Raw genomic sequence first — 18,107 nt, forward strand, 5'->3', positions numbered from 1 at the left:
AGGTTGTCGTCTTATATTACCAAAGGCCAGAGCTCTGCTTGGTTCTACCTTTACCTTTTAGAAAGAAAATCCCACTGCACAATTTGGAACTGAGAACACCCCCAACGCTGCGCAGGCGTTCACTTTAACACACCCTGTACCTCCAGAGACCTCAGCGATGTGTCAGTGTGCAGGTCCCTCTGCCTCCCTTTTCCCCCAGAGCGACCATGCAGCACCTCCCACAAGCAGGAAAAGTACTCTAGGATCAGTCCTTCTTCCTCGTGCTTGGGGTATTCTTCTTTAGTTGTATCATGTTCTTGTTGGCAAGTTGGGTGGTTGACTGCTCGCAGCACTTGTCTGACGTGCATCCCTTTTCTCCTGCCTCTCACAGCAAGATGGCTTCTGGATCTACTCGGAGTACTGTAACAATCATTTGGATGCATGCATGGAGCTTTCCAAGCTGATGAAAGATAGCAGGTACCAGCATTTCTTCGAAGCGTGTCGTTTATTGCAGCAGATGATTGATATTGCCATAGACGGTTTCCTTCTGACGCCAGTGCAGAAGATCTGCAAATACCCCCTGCAGCTCGCAGAGCTACTGAAGTACACCGCGCAGGATCACAGGTATGCTGATCTCTTACTCCATGTAAGAGATTTTGCTCACTGCTTCTTTACATGGCCTCTGCACACACACAGGGGTTGGGTTTTTTTCTGTCCAGCTCTTGTCTTCATGACATCTTGTATAAATTGAAGCAGGGCAAAGGTTCAGCAGTTAGAAAGCTTCTCAAAGCACTGATTCTCAATAGAGCCAAACTCATCTCTATTATAATCAGACATGTGAACTAATTACCCTTGGATGTACTTTCTGATGCTACTGGTTACAGCAGAAAAATCACCTAATTAGCATTCAGTGGTCAGAAAGGCTCATTCCTTTATCCTGAAGAGGACCTCAGCACGTAGCAAGTAGATCCATAGCCAGGATCCGCAACTCAAACCTGAATATGCTCAGATTTGGGGAGAATTCAGAACCTGCTCTGCTTTTCAGCCTGATTCCATCTCTGATGTTGCCATTGGTTTTAGGTTCAGAGGAGCACCCAGCAGTTTGATTACTTCCCAAAATGTCCAGGATTTCTTTTGCTGCTGCTGAGGGCAATCAACCTGACTCCCTGACCTAATGCAAATCAAAAACAGTGCCTATGATACCATTTGTGATAATACTGCTATAAAAACAAGGTGAAAGAAGAATCAGGCTCCCTAAGAGTAGATTTTCTCCTGCCTTGCCAATTTTCTTTTTTTTTCCAAAACCCATTTAAAAGGAAGTGCTTCAGAGAACAAAAAAGACCACAAATGTTTCAGAAACTTCTGCAAGTGTTTGGGTTTTTTTGTTTTTCCCCAAACCCAGTTCTAAAAGTGCAGAGACACGTGATATGAACAGAGATGCATTAATTTGCTTTGACCTGCTTCACGAGTTTGATTCATACTAGCTGAATGCCCAGTTCAAAATCACCAATTTGGACATGCATTTGGCTCCAGATCCAATTTCTGGTTTTCCCTTCATAACGAGACCAAATCAAACTTGGAGTGGACTCATGGGAACATTAGGGTATCAGAAACCAGCTCTAGGATCCCAAATGTTGTGGCTTTTTTTCCTTACCAGCCATGTGATGTCCCCACACTACTTACAGTGTGAATTCAGATGCGGCTTTACAATGGGAAGACATAAGCAGCCTCAGAGAGAAGAGGTCTGTGTTTAAAGTGACCTTCTCTGAGTTATTTGGTAGCAATACCAAAGGGGATGTGGACAGTGTGATTACACAAGGGTTGAATTATTTTGGGACTACATTCCTTTTTTCTTTAGGGTGTTTTAAAATCAACATTACTTAACATGTTGTTAAGTAATCAGATACAGTCATATTCCGAGGAGACTCAGACCTTTCCTGTGGTTAAGCAACAATTAGTTGATTCAGACCGAGAGCTCTTTTTTACCGGCTTTTGTCAGTGGACACACAGCCATGGACACTTTGTTTCTCTTGTTTCTTAATTTTCTGAAAAGGGAAAGCAGGATTATATTTGTTTGCCTTGCATTAGTAAAGTGTAAGCCCCCTGAAGCTGTAACACAGTGCATATATGAAACTCATGCCTGCACAGAGAGCCAGCAAAAGACCTGTGCCTTATCTCAGCCGTTAGTGTGGGCATGCCCTGGAGAGTTTATTGACTCACGGAGGAATGGTGTTATAACGCAGAAATGGGGTGGGTTATACCACACTTCCCTGTGGTCTAGCTCCTCCGATTCAAGTGTTCAAAGAGCCTGGGCTCCTTTGCCTTTGCTCCTCCAGGCAACCCAGCTCGCATCCCAGACAAGCTTAATACCACGAATGGGGAAAGTGAGGCACAGAGAGTGTGTCTTGCTCACCACCAGATGATTCTGCACTGGGGCTGTGCAGAAAAACCCGGGCTGCTGTGGTTGCCTGCTTGAAATACAAGTATTTTCTGCTCCTGCAATTCCAGCTTTGGGCTGAGATGAGCAAAGCCTGAGATCGGAAAAGCAAATAATCTTTGGGGAGTGTCATGTTGTGACAGTATCGGACACAGGGAAAAGCCAGATGCCTGCAGGCTGGGATACCGTCAGGGTCAGCTATGAACAAGAGAAACCAAGAAGCCAACTGGGGAGCTTCAGCTGGGCCCATTAATCAGGCAGCGAGTTGTCCTCATGCACTTGCAGTTTGACAGTGCTCGCAATTAGATTGCAAGTCTGAAACAGAAGCTAGAAAATTAGAGTGGATGAATACTCACAATGAAATCAGGCTCATTATCAGCTGGATTAGGAGTCTGTTAGGCACTCTGATTAGGATTTAATATGTAGAAAACACTGTTTAAATCAATGGAACCATTCACGGAGTAAGGCAAAACTTAGAAAGGACCAGGGGTCCCAATGAAAGCAAATATGTTAGCTTCATCTAACAATAGGACATTATATTCTTTTTTTTTTTTTTTTTTCCTTCCTCTTCACTACTATCGTACTTGTAGAGCTATGGATCTTCCCTGTACTGGTCAGGACAACAGAGCTGAAACCAGAAACCCTCCACTCTCCCCCAAGTTAGCATGTGATATTTGGCAAGAGTCTAGACTTGCATTCTGATTGAGCACTGGAAAGAGGTCATCGCAGCCCCAATATAATTGACAAGCAATTAATTTCATAGTTAATGCTATCCTATTATTATTTCACTGGCCAAATGCTTTGCTTCTGTTATTTTTAATTCTAAGTTTTTGCCAGCTCTGCCACAGACATGGGCTAGGAGCCCAAAAAGTTCAGTCATGACTCTTTCTTCATTACTGCGTGAAGCAAAAATGTGCATGGGGTTTTCTCTTCAAACAGAACATTAGAATTAGTGAATTAGCATTACCAAGATAAAACCCAGCTTGACTGGCACTGGCCCACTCTGCGTGGAGGCAGGCATGGGGGTATTTTCAGAGCCTGGCTCCCTTCAGCTGCTTATTGTTTTGAGACTGGTTCATCTGAATTTTTCACAAAGCCACATCTGTTCACCTCTTAAAGATTTACTCCAGCTTAATATGAGTTAAATATATGAAGGTTCTAAGTGCAGCTTGCTGCTGTCCTGAGCCTTCCTGCTGCAGAATTGAGCTGGAGTTAAAAGTGTATGAACACGTTATGTGAGAAAGAGGAGACTGCTAATGGGTGGACTGACATTAGCCTCGCTTCTTTGCATGAGCATAATTGCTAGGAGATTATTAGTGACTGTCTCTAAACCCTACACCTCTCCCTACCTCTACAGATCCTTTCTGGCCATAGTGACTTACCTATTTCCCTAATTTTGAAGACCAGACTAATGTCTCTCTGGCATAGCTCCATTTCTCCCTTACACAACCAGGCGCTCACTTCATACAGATGGCCCCCCAAAGGAAGGCACAAGAAATCCTTCATTGTGTATCGTGACGGATATGTCAGACAGCCCATCCTCTATTCTCCTTTACTCTGTTGAAGGACCAGCCCTGATGTTCTGGAATTTGTAGGACATTTTTTAACCTCAGCTAGAATTTTGACATAAGAATTGAGTGAAAATGGAAAATGCATCTCAAGATTTCATCCAAGAAAGGATGGCAAAATAGCAAATAATATTCTGTTGTATATCATATTGTGATTGTTTCTTAATATTTATCCTGTTTGGATGGGGAAATGGATCTAATTCACAGCATTTACCCATATTTTAGCAGTCACCAGTGCAATTCTTGGCAATAATCAATAAAGCCGTTCCCCCTGCAGCTGCCCAAGATCACAGTTTTTCTCATTAGTCAGCAATCAATATCAGCCCTTAAGTTAATAATATATTATGGTGGCATTATGGCAGCTGGCCTTGTCTGTCTTTCTGATTGAAATGAACATTAAAGTTCCTTGGAATGGAAAAGAAGGCACAGGGTGGAAATCAATAGCATTGATTTCAGCATCACTTTCTGAAAAGACTGATCATCATCTTTGCTGGCCCTGGCGGGACGCTATTTTCACTCTTTGTTATTACACTCACAGGCCTATCCAGGAAAAAAAAAAGAATTGCTTTGATTTGCTCACCTGAAGTCTGCAGTAAGAGTGACTGCCATGGGATAAATGCTCTGTGGCACTCTTGGAGTCACCTTATGGCTTGGAAGGCGCTCCAGCCTTGTGTCTAATGGAAAAATATTTTCTAACGTTCATTTTAAAAATGGAAACATCCAGGCCCAGAGACAAAGGCTGTAAAAAATGTTCAGACTTTCTTTTATGATGTTCTTTAGCTGAGCACCTTAAGACATTAAAGAGCAATATTCACAGCTGTTGTATGTTGGTAGAGGCTAGACTGTACTCATTGGGGCTACCCTGATGCAAACAAGGTGAGGAGCTGGCTGGCTTCTCTGTCTTGTACACGTGCAATTTCAGTTTCAAGCAAGCTGCTCTTTTGTGATGATCCAGAAAGACATTGCTGATGGAAAAAATACGGTATCGTAGAAATGAGTGGCAAATCCTACCTTCTTTCTAAAAGGATGGTGAGATTATGCTGCTGCTAGTGATAGATGCTAGTGATATGCATTTCCACTGCACATCAGGCTGCGTTTCATGGGCTTTTCTTTTGTGTTCGACAGTGACTACAGGTATGTGGCTGCTGCTCTCGCCGTCATGAGGAATGTGACTCTACAGATCAACGAGCGGAAGCGGAGGTTGGAGAACATTGACAAGATAGCTCAGTGGCAGGCCTCCGTTCTGGACTGGGAGGTACAGTAAACACTCAGCCCTGATTTATGTGCTATGAACTGGAAAAAGTAAATTCCATGCAGTTGTTGAATTATCCAAGACCATATAGTTCATTTCACACAACCTAGTCTTGGGATTAAGCCTGGGACAGAGAACATATATTTACAGACTTCAGAGATGGTACTTAAGATGTAAAACATCAATGGTACTCTGAAGAAAATCTAGGGTCCAGTTCCAATTTCATCAATAGAAATCTGGAGTAACTTTTGCGATTGCAATGCTGTTGTCCTGGGAGTAAGTGAGATTTGGATCAAACTCTGTGTGCATTCTGGCTCTGTGCTTTGTCGTTGGGGACAAAGTAGGAAAAGAAGTAGCAAAAAGCCCTAGAAATTGTGACAGAAATTGGTTAAGAATATGGAGAAAACTCTGCTGTATGATTAGAAGTCAAAACGTTAAGCTGAAGTTAGAGATGCCTTTTGCACATTTAAAATGAGTACCCATTTAAAGATGTTTCTCTGTGTAGTTACGGTATAATTAAGGAGCTGAGAAACACAGGCAAGGCAAAGTCAGCAGAGGGAATCCTCGCTAGCAGGCCTTCAGTCTCCTACATTTTTGCCACGTGTTTAAAAAAAAAAGCCATACTAAAATTATTTTCTCCTTTTCTTTTCATCCCTGATTTTTTTTTAAATCATTGTTATGAATGTAAAAATCTAATTTTTGAAGCAGACTGAGGACAAACGTTTTTGTAAATCCCTCTCTATGTTGTCATCGATCCATGTGTTTAGCAAGTAGATACTTAGAGTGATGGCACAGCCTTTCTTCTTCCTTACAGTCATGAAGATCTGGAATAACTCCAGATTCAAGTCAATGGGATCATCCTATGTAAATTAGTATATGGGAAAGAGGCACTAATCCTTTAATTTTTTTTTTTCCAGAAAAGATTTAGGAAGGCTGGGAGGAGAGGGAGAGAAATACAGGTGCATCACCTTCTGATTGTGTATCCTCCTTGACTGAATTAGTTTCATTGCTATAATGAAAGTTGGATTCAACCCTGGATCTCTTGATAAATCATATAAATGCAGCAATCATAGCTGGTTCTTAAATTATGACTGGCTGTGAGAGCAGAGAATGCAGATGATTTGCTTGATTTTTTTATTGTTGTTTACTGTGAAGAAACCTCTCTCTCACTGACACATGGACTCGTTTTCAGAATTGGAAAACTGCTCTCAAGGAGGCACAGGACCATTAGTTCTATCTTCAGCCTTCAGTATATTCCATGTGATGAGCTAATGTGTGTCATTTGTAAGAAATGCCGAGACTCTGTCGTGGTTTAACCCCAGCCGGCAACTGAGCCCCACGCAGGCGCTTGCTCACTCCCCCCGGTGGGACGGGAGAGAGAATCGGAAGGGTAAAAGTGAGAAAACTCATGGGTTGAGATAAAGACAGTTTAATAGGTAAAGCAAAAGCCGTGTACTCCAGCAAAGCAAAACAAGGAATTAATTCACTGCTTCCCACCGGCAGGCAGGTGTTCAGCCATCTCCAGGAAAGCAGGACTCCATCACGCGTAATGGTGACTTGGGAAGACATCACTCCGCCATCGCTCCAAACATCCCCCCCTTCCTTCCTCTTCCCCCAGCTCTATATGCTGAGCATGATGTCATATGGTATGGGGTATCCCTTTGGTCAGTTGGGGTCAACTGTCCCAGCCGTGTCCCCTCCCAACTTCTTGTGCCCCCCCCAGCCTGCTCGCTGGTGGGGTGGGGTGAGGAGTGGAAAAGGCCTTGACTGTGTGTCAGCACTGCTCAGCAGGAGCGAAAACATCCCTGTGTTGTCAACACTGTTTCCAGCACAAACCCAAACAATAGTCCCATAGTCAACACTGTGAAGAAAACTAACTCTATCCCAGCCAAAACCGGCACAGACCCTCATTGTAAATAAATCTAGATTAAGGATAGATCAATTCCAAATTAGTGGATATTCATGTGTGAGTGGAAAGCCAAGGTGACCTCTACATAGGATCTATGGAATAGCAGTTTCTTTTTCTCTTCCATTAGCCTAGTTGTTAATTCATTTTTATTTAGCCATATCCTTTATAATTCATTCCCCTTCTTTATCTCAATCCTATCCTCAGGAACTTGCCAAATAATTCTTCCAGGCTTTTTTCAACTATTCCAGATTTTAATAACAATATTGCAGCAACATCCTTCAGCTTCTCATAATATAGCAGGACCTGCTGTTGCTACCGCTCAGAGATCTGATGGGAATACATCTACTGCCCCCATTCAAAGGAAAACACCCTTCTTGCCATTTTTATTCTATATTTTGGATCAAGAAGAGTCATAGAGTTGTGATGAGAACACTAGAGGATGAGAGCTAGATCCAGCAGAGGACTTCACTGCTTGATTCTTTCCTCTAAAGTAACTTCTGAATCATCAGATCCAGCTCCCACTTCGCAGATGTCCATGTAATGGCCAGAAGGATGTACAAAAAGAATGTCCATGTAATGGCCAGAAGGATGTACTCAGAAGTTAACCATAGTATAATGCAGGAAGAGAGCGGGAGAAATCAAAAGCACTGCCAGATGTTTAGATCTGTCCTAGATCTGTGCAGATACTCTCTGTAGACATTGCAGACCCAAGCTGCTAACCTCGCACTCAACTGATCTCTATCTATAGGACATGCCTCCCAGGACACAGGCCATTGGGGGTTGCGTTCTGACCCAGCCTGTAGGGGTTCAAGCTCTCATCTTCTACGCAGAGGCAGTTATGGAGTAGAAGATGGATTTCCTGGTACATCTCCCTAGCCTCTTCCAGTCTGTGGGGAACATGCATTTATTATTTGGGTCAGAGAGTAGAAGACCACGACTCTCAGTTCGTCTTTGGTGGAGGACACTCAGCTGAGAGAATGACCTGATGTCAACTTTGTGCTTCTACAAATGCTTATCCAGTTTATAATAAGTGCTCACTGAAACAGATAGGAACCACAGCATTACTCTCCTATCTTTCTGTGGCCCTATTTCTACTCTAATTAGAGTCTGTACCCAAAAGCGCTCCCTTTTTGTCCCTCTGTGTGTCACAGCGGCTTCCCGATCTCTCCAGCCGGCACGGCAGTGCAAACGAGCAATAGCAGCATGGACCCGGGGTGTACAGCACAGTCTTCCTTGAGAAGATCTGAAAAAAAGACTAAGTACAAGAAAGCAGGAACTAGGAGAAAAAATTATCAGTTCAGAGTTTTTTTCACCAGAAGTCCAGCCAGGGCACAAAATAGAGATAATCCCTAATTCCCCCTGTATGTCGCACTTGGTGAATTATTTCAGCAGTAAGCACATTGAAATCTTTCATTTGGAGAAAGTCTGTTTTTCCTCAACATCTTTAGGCTAACGGTGTTGACTCTCTGATTTGAAACTGCATTTTCATTTCTAAATTTACCTGTGTTTTGTGATGAGACGTTGGAAAAAGATTTTTAAAGAAGAAGAAAAAATCCAAACCAAACAAAAAATATTTAGTGAGTGAATATTTGAAATGTCCTTGTATACAAAGTGTATGTACACATTTTCTTGCAAGGAGAGGGTGTTATTGGGAATGTATACATGTTGCTGATCCTAAAACAAATAGAAAAAGTAGGGGGCATGTCCTGGCTAATTTAAGCAGAAGGGATTTTACTGAATCCCGTGGAGTTGTGCCTGTGTGTTTCAGGAATCATTTTTATCCCTCAAGATTTTCTGCATGGCCCTGTGAAGGTGAATTTCAGGGTCAGCGTTTGAAAAATGCAAATGTCCTTGAGTTAACCGAGGCCAGGTTTTTTTTTTCCAAGAAGTCACGTAAGCAGGATCTGATGGTTAAAATTGCAAATGGGACCAAGAAAGGGTGTCCTGACTCTAGTGGCAGCTGATATCCGTGCTGTGGCAGCTAGGGCATGAAGTCTTAAGGAATTATTGGCAGCTTTGGCAGCTTTATACAAGTAATGACTGAGCAGAATCTTAAGGGAAGATTCTGATCTCACCGACTGCTATAAATTAGAAATAATCCCAATCACTTTGAAATGTGTTCCTGTATAATTTGTAGGAACGTGGTCTTGACCGAAAAGCCTGGATTGGACTGTTGCCATGTATGACTCACTTCTTTATTTTGTAACCTGAATTTCCAATATATAAACAGACCTAGAGAGGTGCTGCCCCTGCCTACACCAAATTCTCTAGTGCGTTTCGTCCTTTCAGTTGTTAACGGTGCAGAATGTAGGGCTTCCACCACCTCCTGCCGAGGCTTTCAATGTCTGAGAGCTCTCCTTGTTATGAAGTGTTTCCTGATGTTCAACCTCTATTTCCCTTCGCTCAGCATCATCGCCTTACTTGTAGTTAAATACCCTCAGATCAAAACAGTGACATTTAAAGGCAGGCAGGCAAAATGGGCACACAAAGTTAGCTGGAGTGGGTTCAGAACAGCCTGCGAAGTCTCCTCTGGATCAGGCTTCAAACAGGCCAGAGAGAGCCCGCCCTGGGCAGCCTTTACGTGCTCAGTCCCTTGTGCTCTTGCCCTCTGAGAGTTACAGATCTCAAAGGTTAGTGGGTAATACCTAGATATATACACACACAACAATACTATAAAGAGATTATTTCCACAAAGCCCATCATCATTTCTAAGTCCTTGCAAGCCCCAGTTTGGGCAGTGCTGTATGTACAGGCGCACAAATGAGGCAGCGGGAGTGAAGGAGCGATACGTCCCTGCCTTCCTCTCTGTGTCTGCTCCTGTGCAGTCTTTGCTGGACAGCCATCGGAGGAGCATGTTCATGGCTCCTGCAAGCCCAGGGAGGCATGCAGGCGAGCGTGCTGCAGTGCCCAGCTCGCTGCAGCGCTGCTCCTGGGCAGGATTTGCCAGCTTGCCATTTGCTTGGTGCCCACCGCAGCCTCGAGTGCAACGGCACCCTTGCTGAGTGCCGTTACAGATGATGCGGAGATGGAAAACAGATCTGCGCTTTGGCACACTTCAGAATTGCTCTATTTTATGCCTTTTCATACAGCTCTTGAACCACGTCAAAACAAAATGAAGCAGCGATCCCTGCAGCATTTCAGGCTCCCTCTCCGGCCCTCATGGCAGCTGCCAGCAATGCCTTCCTCCCTTTCAGCCCAAGTTTTTTGCAGAGGAGGGAGGTGATGTGGCACCCGTTCCCTGGGAGGGGATCTGTGGAGGTCCCCGAGCAAGTGGCGGGATGTTTGGTACAGGAGAGAGCCTTGCTCATCAGCCTGGATTAGTTTTAACTTGCTATTTAAACAGATTACTTTGGTTTATGTAGATATCTAGATATTTCTACCACAGATTCCCATGGGTTGCCACTCTGGCAGGTTTTAAGAGTATTAAATTTACGTGAAGGGAAAAATATATATAATTGAGAAATATAATTAACACTGTCCTTTTAAATTTCTTCCCATTCTTGTTATTTACGGGTCCTTTAAATTGAGACTTGGTGCCCTTAATTATGTAATATGTAATAGTTGGCCTCAGCCTAATATTACGTTATTGAATCCAAGAATGACATGAAAAAAAAGATGCATGCAACCAACGTACTGTTTTCAAAGTGAGGACAGCCTGACGAGAAATCCTCCTGGGAAAAAAATTGCATCAGGGACGGAAACAGATCCTTCTTTTTTTTTCTTCTTCTTCCCCCCCCGCCCGCCAGCACAGAAGGTATAAAAAAATGAGCCTGATGAAAAGGACAACATTTCTCTCTCTTTCCTTTTTCTGATCTTTCTGTAGCCCCGAGTGCTAATCAGCCTGTCAATCTCTAATTAAAGAACAGCAGTGTCAGGCAGAAGAGAGCCTTGCTCGCTGAATGTTAACTAGTAAAGGGGATTTTGTGCCCAGCAGTGACAGCAAAGAGCCATGCCAGGAGGTGGGCTCAGGCGCAGGGGAGCGGGTCGGATGGGCTGATGAGCATTTCTGAGCCTGGGACAGCATCTGCTCAGGGATTGCTCGTGGGAAGAAGGAGCGGGGCAGACTGGGGGGTGTAACGTGCTACAGCGCGCAGTGCTTTGCCCTTCCTTGTAATGTTGGTGCTCCCAACAGCATTTCTTTCATGACACTAGTAAAAACCCTTTGGTTCCTCCCAGTTCCTCGCTATAGAAAGTGGTGGTCACCTACAGCATAGCTGGGGACCTGATGATCGACTTCTTTCTGTAGCAGCAGCAGAAGAGCTGACCCTCTGCTGCAACAGTCGGGATTAGCCCCAGGACTTTGTATGTCATTCTAGTGCTGGCAAGCTCGAGGGAGCATGAAGCACACGTCCTACCTAAATTTGGGTGACCTTCTGCTCCCATTACTGCACACTGAGTAGTTGGACTCTGCCGGTGACTGCATGAAGAAAAGAGGAGTCGGCTTTCTTTTTCCTGCCCTTTGTATGTAGCAGGATGCACAGTGCAAACCCTTGATGCAGGCTCGGGAGGGCTGGGTTCTTTTACTATAGGCTTATAGGATAACTCAGGTTGGAAGAGACCTCGGGAGGTCATCTAGTCTTCTCTTGGCCATTTTGCTGCTGTGCTCTGCTGAACTCCGTAGGACATCTGCCAGTTCAGAATAACTAAAAGTTCAAATTCTTCCTTTTTTAGCAGCATTTCTCTTAATTTACAGAGGATATGGATGACCCTCTCAAGGAGTTGCTTGGGAAAAAATGGAAAAGGAAAAGAGAATTTTTTCCTGGTTTTGTGTAGGATTGGAGGGATCCAAGCCTAGGACTGGCTTTAGAAAAGGACTGGGAGAGGCATTGTGGAAAGCCTGCCTCAAGTCAGGACCAAGTATCGAGGCATGCTGGGGTAGTCATGCTAGCAGTGGAGCAGAAAAGCAAATGCTTCCCTTCTTGCCCGCCACCCTGCAACTGACCCCATGAGCCTCCCCAGTAGGGACGCTCCACCAGCAGAAGACGGTTCATGCTGTTCAAAGAGGTGGTATAACTGTGTCGGAAAAAAAATGCCTTTCAAGGTTCATTGCATCTGCTTTAGGAGGTCTGGCAGTGCAACCGCACTGGTGTATTGCTGTAGCAGCCGAGGGCTTGAGGAGCAGGCAGGGCCATAGAGATCCTGCTCTTGAGGGCTGAAGGCTGGCCTGTTGTGTGCTAGTCCAAAACTATTTGCAATATGTATTTCCAAATCTGCTAACCCAGCACTGGAAATCATCTATTTCTAGCCTATAGACTGTGTGTATGGATTGTTTTCCCAACATAAAAAATGCAATACAAATCCTATCATTTCAGATCTAAATTTTTTTGGTTTATATTGCTTGCAGGGACTACACAGTTTGGATTCAGCTAATCAAGTAGAAGTGTTTACAGAGTCCTTTGTGTGTCCTCAGGCTTGAGATGCTACCACAGGAGTAAAAGACAAAACTGGCTTTCTACTTTTAGCAGCCAGCCTCTTCTAGGCTCGCCCCCTCTCATAAAAGCTCCCATCCATAGGCTTGTATGAATCTTCTTCATATAAGCTCATGTTTAGCCAGGAAAGCCCACAATTTCTGGAGCCAGTGTGTTTTCTTCAGAGGCTTCTTGTCCAAGGGCTTGCATATACCTGAGCTGTCGCAGCAGGTTTCTTGCCGGGAGGTACCACGGCTGAAATCAGACCCTGACACCACACTCTTGAGACATTGCATGATGCACGGCCCATCCCTTCGGGGAATGACCCTCTGTGTTCCCGGGAAGTTTTCCCTAATTAGGCCTTCAGATACCATAGCCAGAGAAGTGAGATAGAGAGGTGGATAAATACCTTGCTAAGGCGATTTGAAAGTCTGTGCTGCAGCATGATGATGCAGTGACTTAATGAAGTTGCTGTTGTCACAGGGCCCAGGGACTCAGGCAGTCGCTTCCAATCAATGCTGAGAGGTTAATTACACATTTACCTGAACAACAGTCTGAAATCCTCACCAAGAAATTAGGAGTGGGGATGGCTCTTCGTTGCTTTGGCACCTATGAGTGTAAGCAGTACCAGAAAAGCATGTCTATCTAGATGCCCCCCATAGCTGGCTGAACCTTTACAAGCTGTTTGCTGAGATTTTGTGATGGTCTTGTCCCAGAAATTGGTTCTAGTTTGGCATCAAAGCCAGACCTGCACTAGTTTTAGAGCCAAAAAGGAAAAAAAAAAAAAAAGCTTTTCTTTCACTTACTCCTGAATCCTGCTCCTTACCTTTTAGCTGAAGTTATCCTGATTCCTTCTGTGGTGTTGCAGAGTGAGAGATACACTGAGATGCCCACAGGGCAGGTGGTGGTGAATTCACCCATTTTTAATAAATACATTTTAATTAACTTTTTAAAAAGTCCAGCTCATCCCAATTAGTGGAGGGTGACTGCATTTGTTCTCTCGGAGAGTGGGAGAGAGAGTGCTGTGTTTTCAAGACCATCTGCTCATGAATCCTTAAAAAAAATTGGAGAGGAAAACAAGCGTTAGCCGGAGGCAGAGAAAGGGTGAGGGCATTCTGGCAGCCGGCCGGGGAGGCCTTGCCAGCTGGGGGGGCCGGAGGCTGCCAGAGGAGCCGGGGTGGTCCTGACAGTTTTTTGGAGATGGGGAGCTCTAACGAGCTATGGGAGAAGGGACTGTAATTGCCTGAATGAGTGGGAAGAGAGGCAACAATCTGGAGGGGTGAGTTTTGGCAGCCTCACGGGTCGGGGATTGATATCCCGGTGTAGATGACTGGTAGCTCGCCTGAGATTTCAGGAGGGGATGTGCTTTGGGATGCTATTCCAAAGGGAGGGGGTGCCAGGGCATTTGTTACCCTCAATACAAAGTGGCTCTGTCGTGGGCAGGAGGAAGGGGCTTTGCTCTCAGGATGCCACCAGCACCTGCAGCGAGATCCAGGGTCTGGGGCTACCTGGAGAGGGGGGAATGGGGACAGTGCCTGGAGCAGCTCTTTCCTCATTGCCATGTGAACCGTAATGACCATGCTTCGAGTGTCCACACTTACTTCATTTATTTCCCTTCCTTCAGAATTATCCCCTATCTCCAGTTCCTGGTCTGAAGTCAGATGGGGTGGCTTTGAGAGCTGCAGAAGGGCCAAAATCTTATTTAATTATTGCTTCTCCCCATTCTGCAAAGAGGAGCTTATCCACTGCCCTGGCTGGGAGCGGCGGTTCACTCGGCCTCGTTCTCTCTGCCCTCTAGGGAGACGATATCTTGGACCGCAGCTCAGAGTTGATCTACACGGGAGAGATGTCCTGGATTTACCAGCCTTATGGACGGAACCAGCAGCGTGTTTTCTTTCTCTTTGATCACCAGATGGTTCTCTGCAAGAAGGTAAGGACATCCAGGGAGAAAGCAGCACGGCTAAGGACATGCTGCAGACAGGCTTTCCAGTCCAAAGTGGTTTTTAGGGCAAGGTGGCTGTTTGCTACACGTGCAGAAGAGGACATGGATAGCACTGAGGAAGGGCGATCCACATGCTAGAAATACTGAATTACAGGATGGTGAGTATACCGTGATAGAGGGATTTTTATGCTCATAGCAAATCCAGCCTCCACTTGTTCATTTCATGCCTTTTTCTCATGTGCCCCTTGGTTGGCTCGTTGCCTCACTTCTACTTTTGGGTTTTGGCTGCAGCGTATGATCTGGGATTAAATAGCCCTAGAATTTCTATATGAACTATGAAGCCTGGCACTTGGGCAGACAACTCAATTACTGCATTAAAATGATGATCACTGCCTCTCAAAGAAGCATCAGGCAGCAGCCTGGTCTGTAGCAGGGTATATGTGCTGTCACTTGGTGAAGTGCATTTTAAGCCTCATCCTCATGTAGCTGCTGTGCTGGATTTTATAGGGCATATCTCTGCCATGAAACCCATCATGAAGGGAGAGAAAGGTAGTGAAGAATACTGATGCTAACGTTTTGTAGTATTAATAGCAGCAGGTGAACTGTGTTTTGGAGCAACTGTGTTAAGCAGCAGCATCACAGCTGTATTGCTGTAGTCCCGCTAAGGTGATCCCAGCTCATTACCGTCACAGCTGTTCGAAGTGAAGTGACAGAGCTCGTAAGTCTTCTGACAGACGGGGATTCATTGACATTTTCACTGCAGCTATACAGATAACTGTGCAGAGGGAGTCCCCTGGACCGGCTTCAAGTGGGAGCGAGGGCAAGCTGCAGACGTCTCCGGCCAAACACACCAGGGCTGTGTTCCTGTCACATCTCATATGCTAAGGAAAGGTTGAGCGAGACCCGCGCCGCGTGGCAGCCTTCCGAGGAGTGCCCTGCCGCCGCAGGAAGCGGCGTGGGTGGGGGCGTGGGTGGCTCCTGACTCACCGCAGCATCACTGCCCGCTGCCGTGTACGTGGAGCTGTGGCCTGTGCAGTTCAGTGGGTGGCACTTTCTTCTCCTGAGTCATGGTTGACTGAAATTTTGCCTTCTGGAACGTTTGTGCTTATTTTTCCCCTCCTTGTTGCTGCGCCTTTTACTCCTTTCCCGGCTCTGTAAAAAAAATAATCACAGAGCAACAATAACAAAGTCAGATGTTCAGAGAACTGTTAAAATTAGTCTGGAAGTACATAGCCAGGTTTAATTTTTAATCTTGACCTCCTACACTTTGATTGTGACCCTGAATTTCCGATTCATAAGGCAGCATCCAGTTTGGCTTGCGTTGGGTCTGATCCAGAGAGGTATCGAGCGTTCCTTAGCTCCTGGGGATTTCTGTGGTCATCAGTATGAGCAGAGCTGGGATTTCCGTGGTCATCAATATGAGCAGAGAGCATTCTGCAGTTCACAGCAAGGTTGTATCAGTATGCAAACAGTGTTAGTGTGACACTGTCTTCTTCCCTTATGTATTCAAAAGGCATTTTGTGGTGTGCGTGTGGCAATGCTGCACAAGAGATGCCTTCACGGGAAAACGCCCTGCAGATTTTAGCTGTCTCGGAGACAGCACTGTGGTCTTGGTCTTCCTGCAGAGAGACTGGCTCCATGTCAGGATCTGGCAGGCTCTTCTGCCGCTAGCCGAGGTCTTGTGGGACAGTGTCCCCACTGAGCTTTAAGGTGACAGGGCAGAGGGTGGTAACTCATCTAGTGAGCCTGGTATCATGGGCACAGGGTTCATACCTTGTTGTAGGTTCTCCGTCTGCATCTCTTTTTCCAGTATCAAACTGCAGTTGTTATTCCTCAGAGTGTTGGGGTAGGAGGGGACACAGGGTTACAGCTAGGCTCTCCCACCTTGATAATGTTTTCCTTGAACATTGTTAAGAAAGATTTTCCGACTATGGAATTCAGAGGAGCGTTAGCTCACATTTTGGGATCACGCATCCTATGTAAAATAAATCTGAATGATTTATAGCCTGTATTGTCTTGACCCTTGTGTCAGGCTTTGCTGTTACAGATCCCAACAGGCAACCATCTAGCAGGATAACCTCTGCTTTAGAGCCAGAGTGCTACATCCTGGGGCTTTCTTAGTGAAGCACCATTTATATCAAGGTGTGGGAAGCTGGGGCCAGTGTTCTTTACCCTATGCTTTAAAATTATTCTCTGAGGGAGAGGAAATATGACCCACACATCCCCAAGAGCAGGGAGGAGACAGCAGGTCTGCGGGGATGCTGGTGCTCCAGCTCCGCAGGGCCAGCAGTGGGCAGAGCACGATGGCCTGGGGTCATCTGCAGCACAGCCTGGTGCCAGTCACGGGAATTAAAGTGCTTGAGAGTGGCTTGAGCTGGCAATATGCTTTCATGTCCCACTTGATCCAACCCTCAGGGAATTGGAGTTGTCTGAGTCCAGAAGGGAGAGTTTGAGATTTCCAGAAGGTCTCGGAGTTCAGGCTGGTCCAGGGCTGCCAGCTCCTCTGCCTTGTGTACAGAGAGAATTAAGTCCTTTAGAGGTTTCCAAAGCACCCCTCTTATTCCAGACACAGGCAATGAGAAAATTCATGGACAACCTGACCTATGTTTTGCATGAGGTTTGTTTAGTTAGTGAGCCTGATCAAAATTTTCAGCTTTGGTACCTCTTACGATGGCACATCTCAGTGAATCTTCCTCTTCAGAAAATCTTCTGCATATGTGGGTTTTCTTCAGACATAATAAATCAGTAGGTATGATACATCCTTAATCATGACACGGTCTATTTGAGAATACATTTATTTTTGAATTATAATGGTTGAATTTTACATCTTTATTGGTCAAGAAATAAGGAACTAAAACCAATTCCTTATTTAAATAGATCACAGATACTTTACTTTGATGAAAGCATGCTAGATATCCTGAGAGGCTCTAGAAGACAAGCATGTGTTTCAAGCAAGATCTCCCACTCCTCCAGATCTTCATTTCAGTTACCTGCACATCATCCTCACCTTTGTTATCTGTTGTCTCCCTCGTAGATGTTTGCAGCTGCAACACCTCTGTGCTCTTGAATCCCCTAGTAATGCGTATGGATTCTGTGGTTTGGCAGATATTGATACATGAGTTTCTGATGGAGCAGATACAGTTCGATATCGTAAGCTCTGTGACAGTTTTGGATGTTGGTATTCTCCGTCATTCCCTTTGAACTCCATTGTCTGCAAAACTTGTTACACAGTAGGCTCACATTGCAAAGACTGTCAGATTCCTGCTCGCTAGTTCGTGCAGTGGAAGATGAAGTAATTTCTGCGTGGCAAAACTGGCTGGAATCAGCTTCACCCAGGTAGGCTAAGGTGAGACGTTAGCGGCATTTGCTGATACCAGTAGATGCATGTTAGGTCCAGGAAGATGGTATGTGAATTCCTGCAATATCTGGAAAAGTCCTGCCGAAAGCCAGTTTTTCTTTTGCTGCAAAAATTCCGGCAGCATTCTGCTTCCAGCCAACCGATGTGCTGGATATAGCAGTCCCAAGAGAGCACGCTGCTACATACATGCCCGCAACCCTTGTTTGTGTCCGTATTGCAAGCTGCTGATCCTTTGGGCAGGCTATATTGCTGCT

The 18,107-nt window shown here is 45.2% G+C and overlaps 1 protein-coding gene across 1 annotated transcript in view; it reads left to right on the plus strand.

The window, feature by feature from the left end:
- Nucleotides 1–18,107, plus strand: part of ARHGEF9 (Cdc42 guanine nucleotide exchange factor (GEF) 9) — a 65,547-nt gene that overhangs the window by 22,466 nt on the left and 24,974 nt on the right. Inside the window, exons 4-6 of the mRNA XM_009579642.1 lie at nt 371–603; nt 5,110–5,239; nt 14,352–14,483. Of these exons, the coding sequence (XP_009577937.1) occupies nt 371–603; nt 5,110–5,239; nt 14,352–14,483 (495 nt within the window). The remainder of the gene's footprint in view (nt 1–370; nt 604–5,109; nt 5,240–14,351; nt 14,484–18,107) is intronic.

The sequence above is a fragment of the Fulmarus glacialis genome, unplaced genomic scaffold, assembly GCF_000690835.1.
Source record: "Fulmarus glacialis isolate BGI_N327 unplaced genomic scaffold, ASM69083v1 scaffold3706, whole genome shotgun sequence".
NCBI classification, from domain to species: domain Eukaryota; kingdom Metazoa; phylum Chordata; class Aves; order Procellariiformes; family Procellariidae; genus Fulmarus; species Fulmarus glacialis.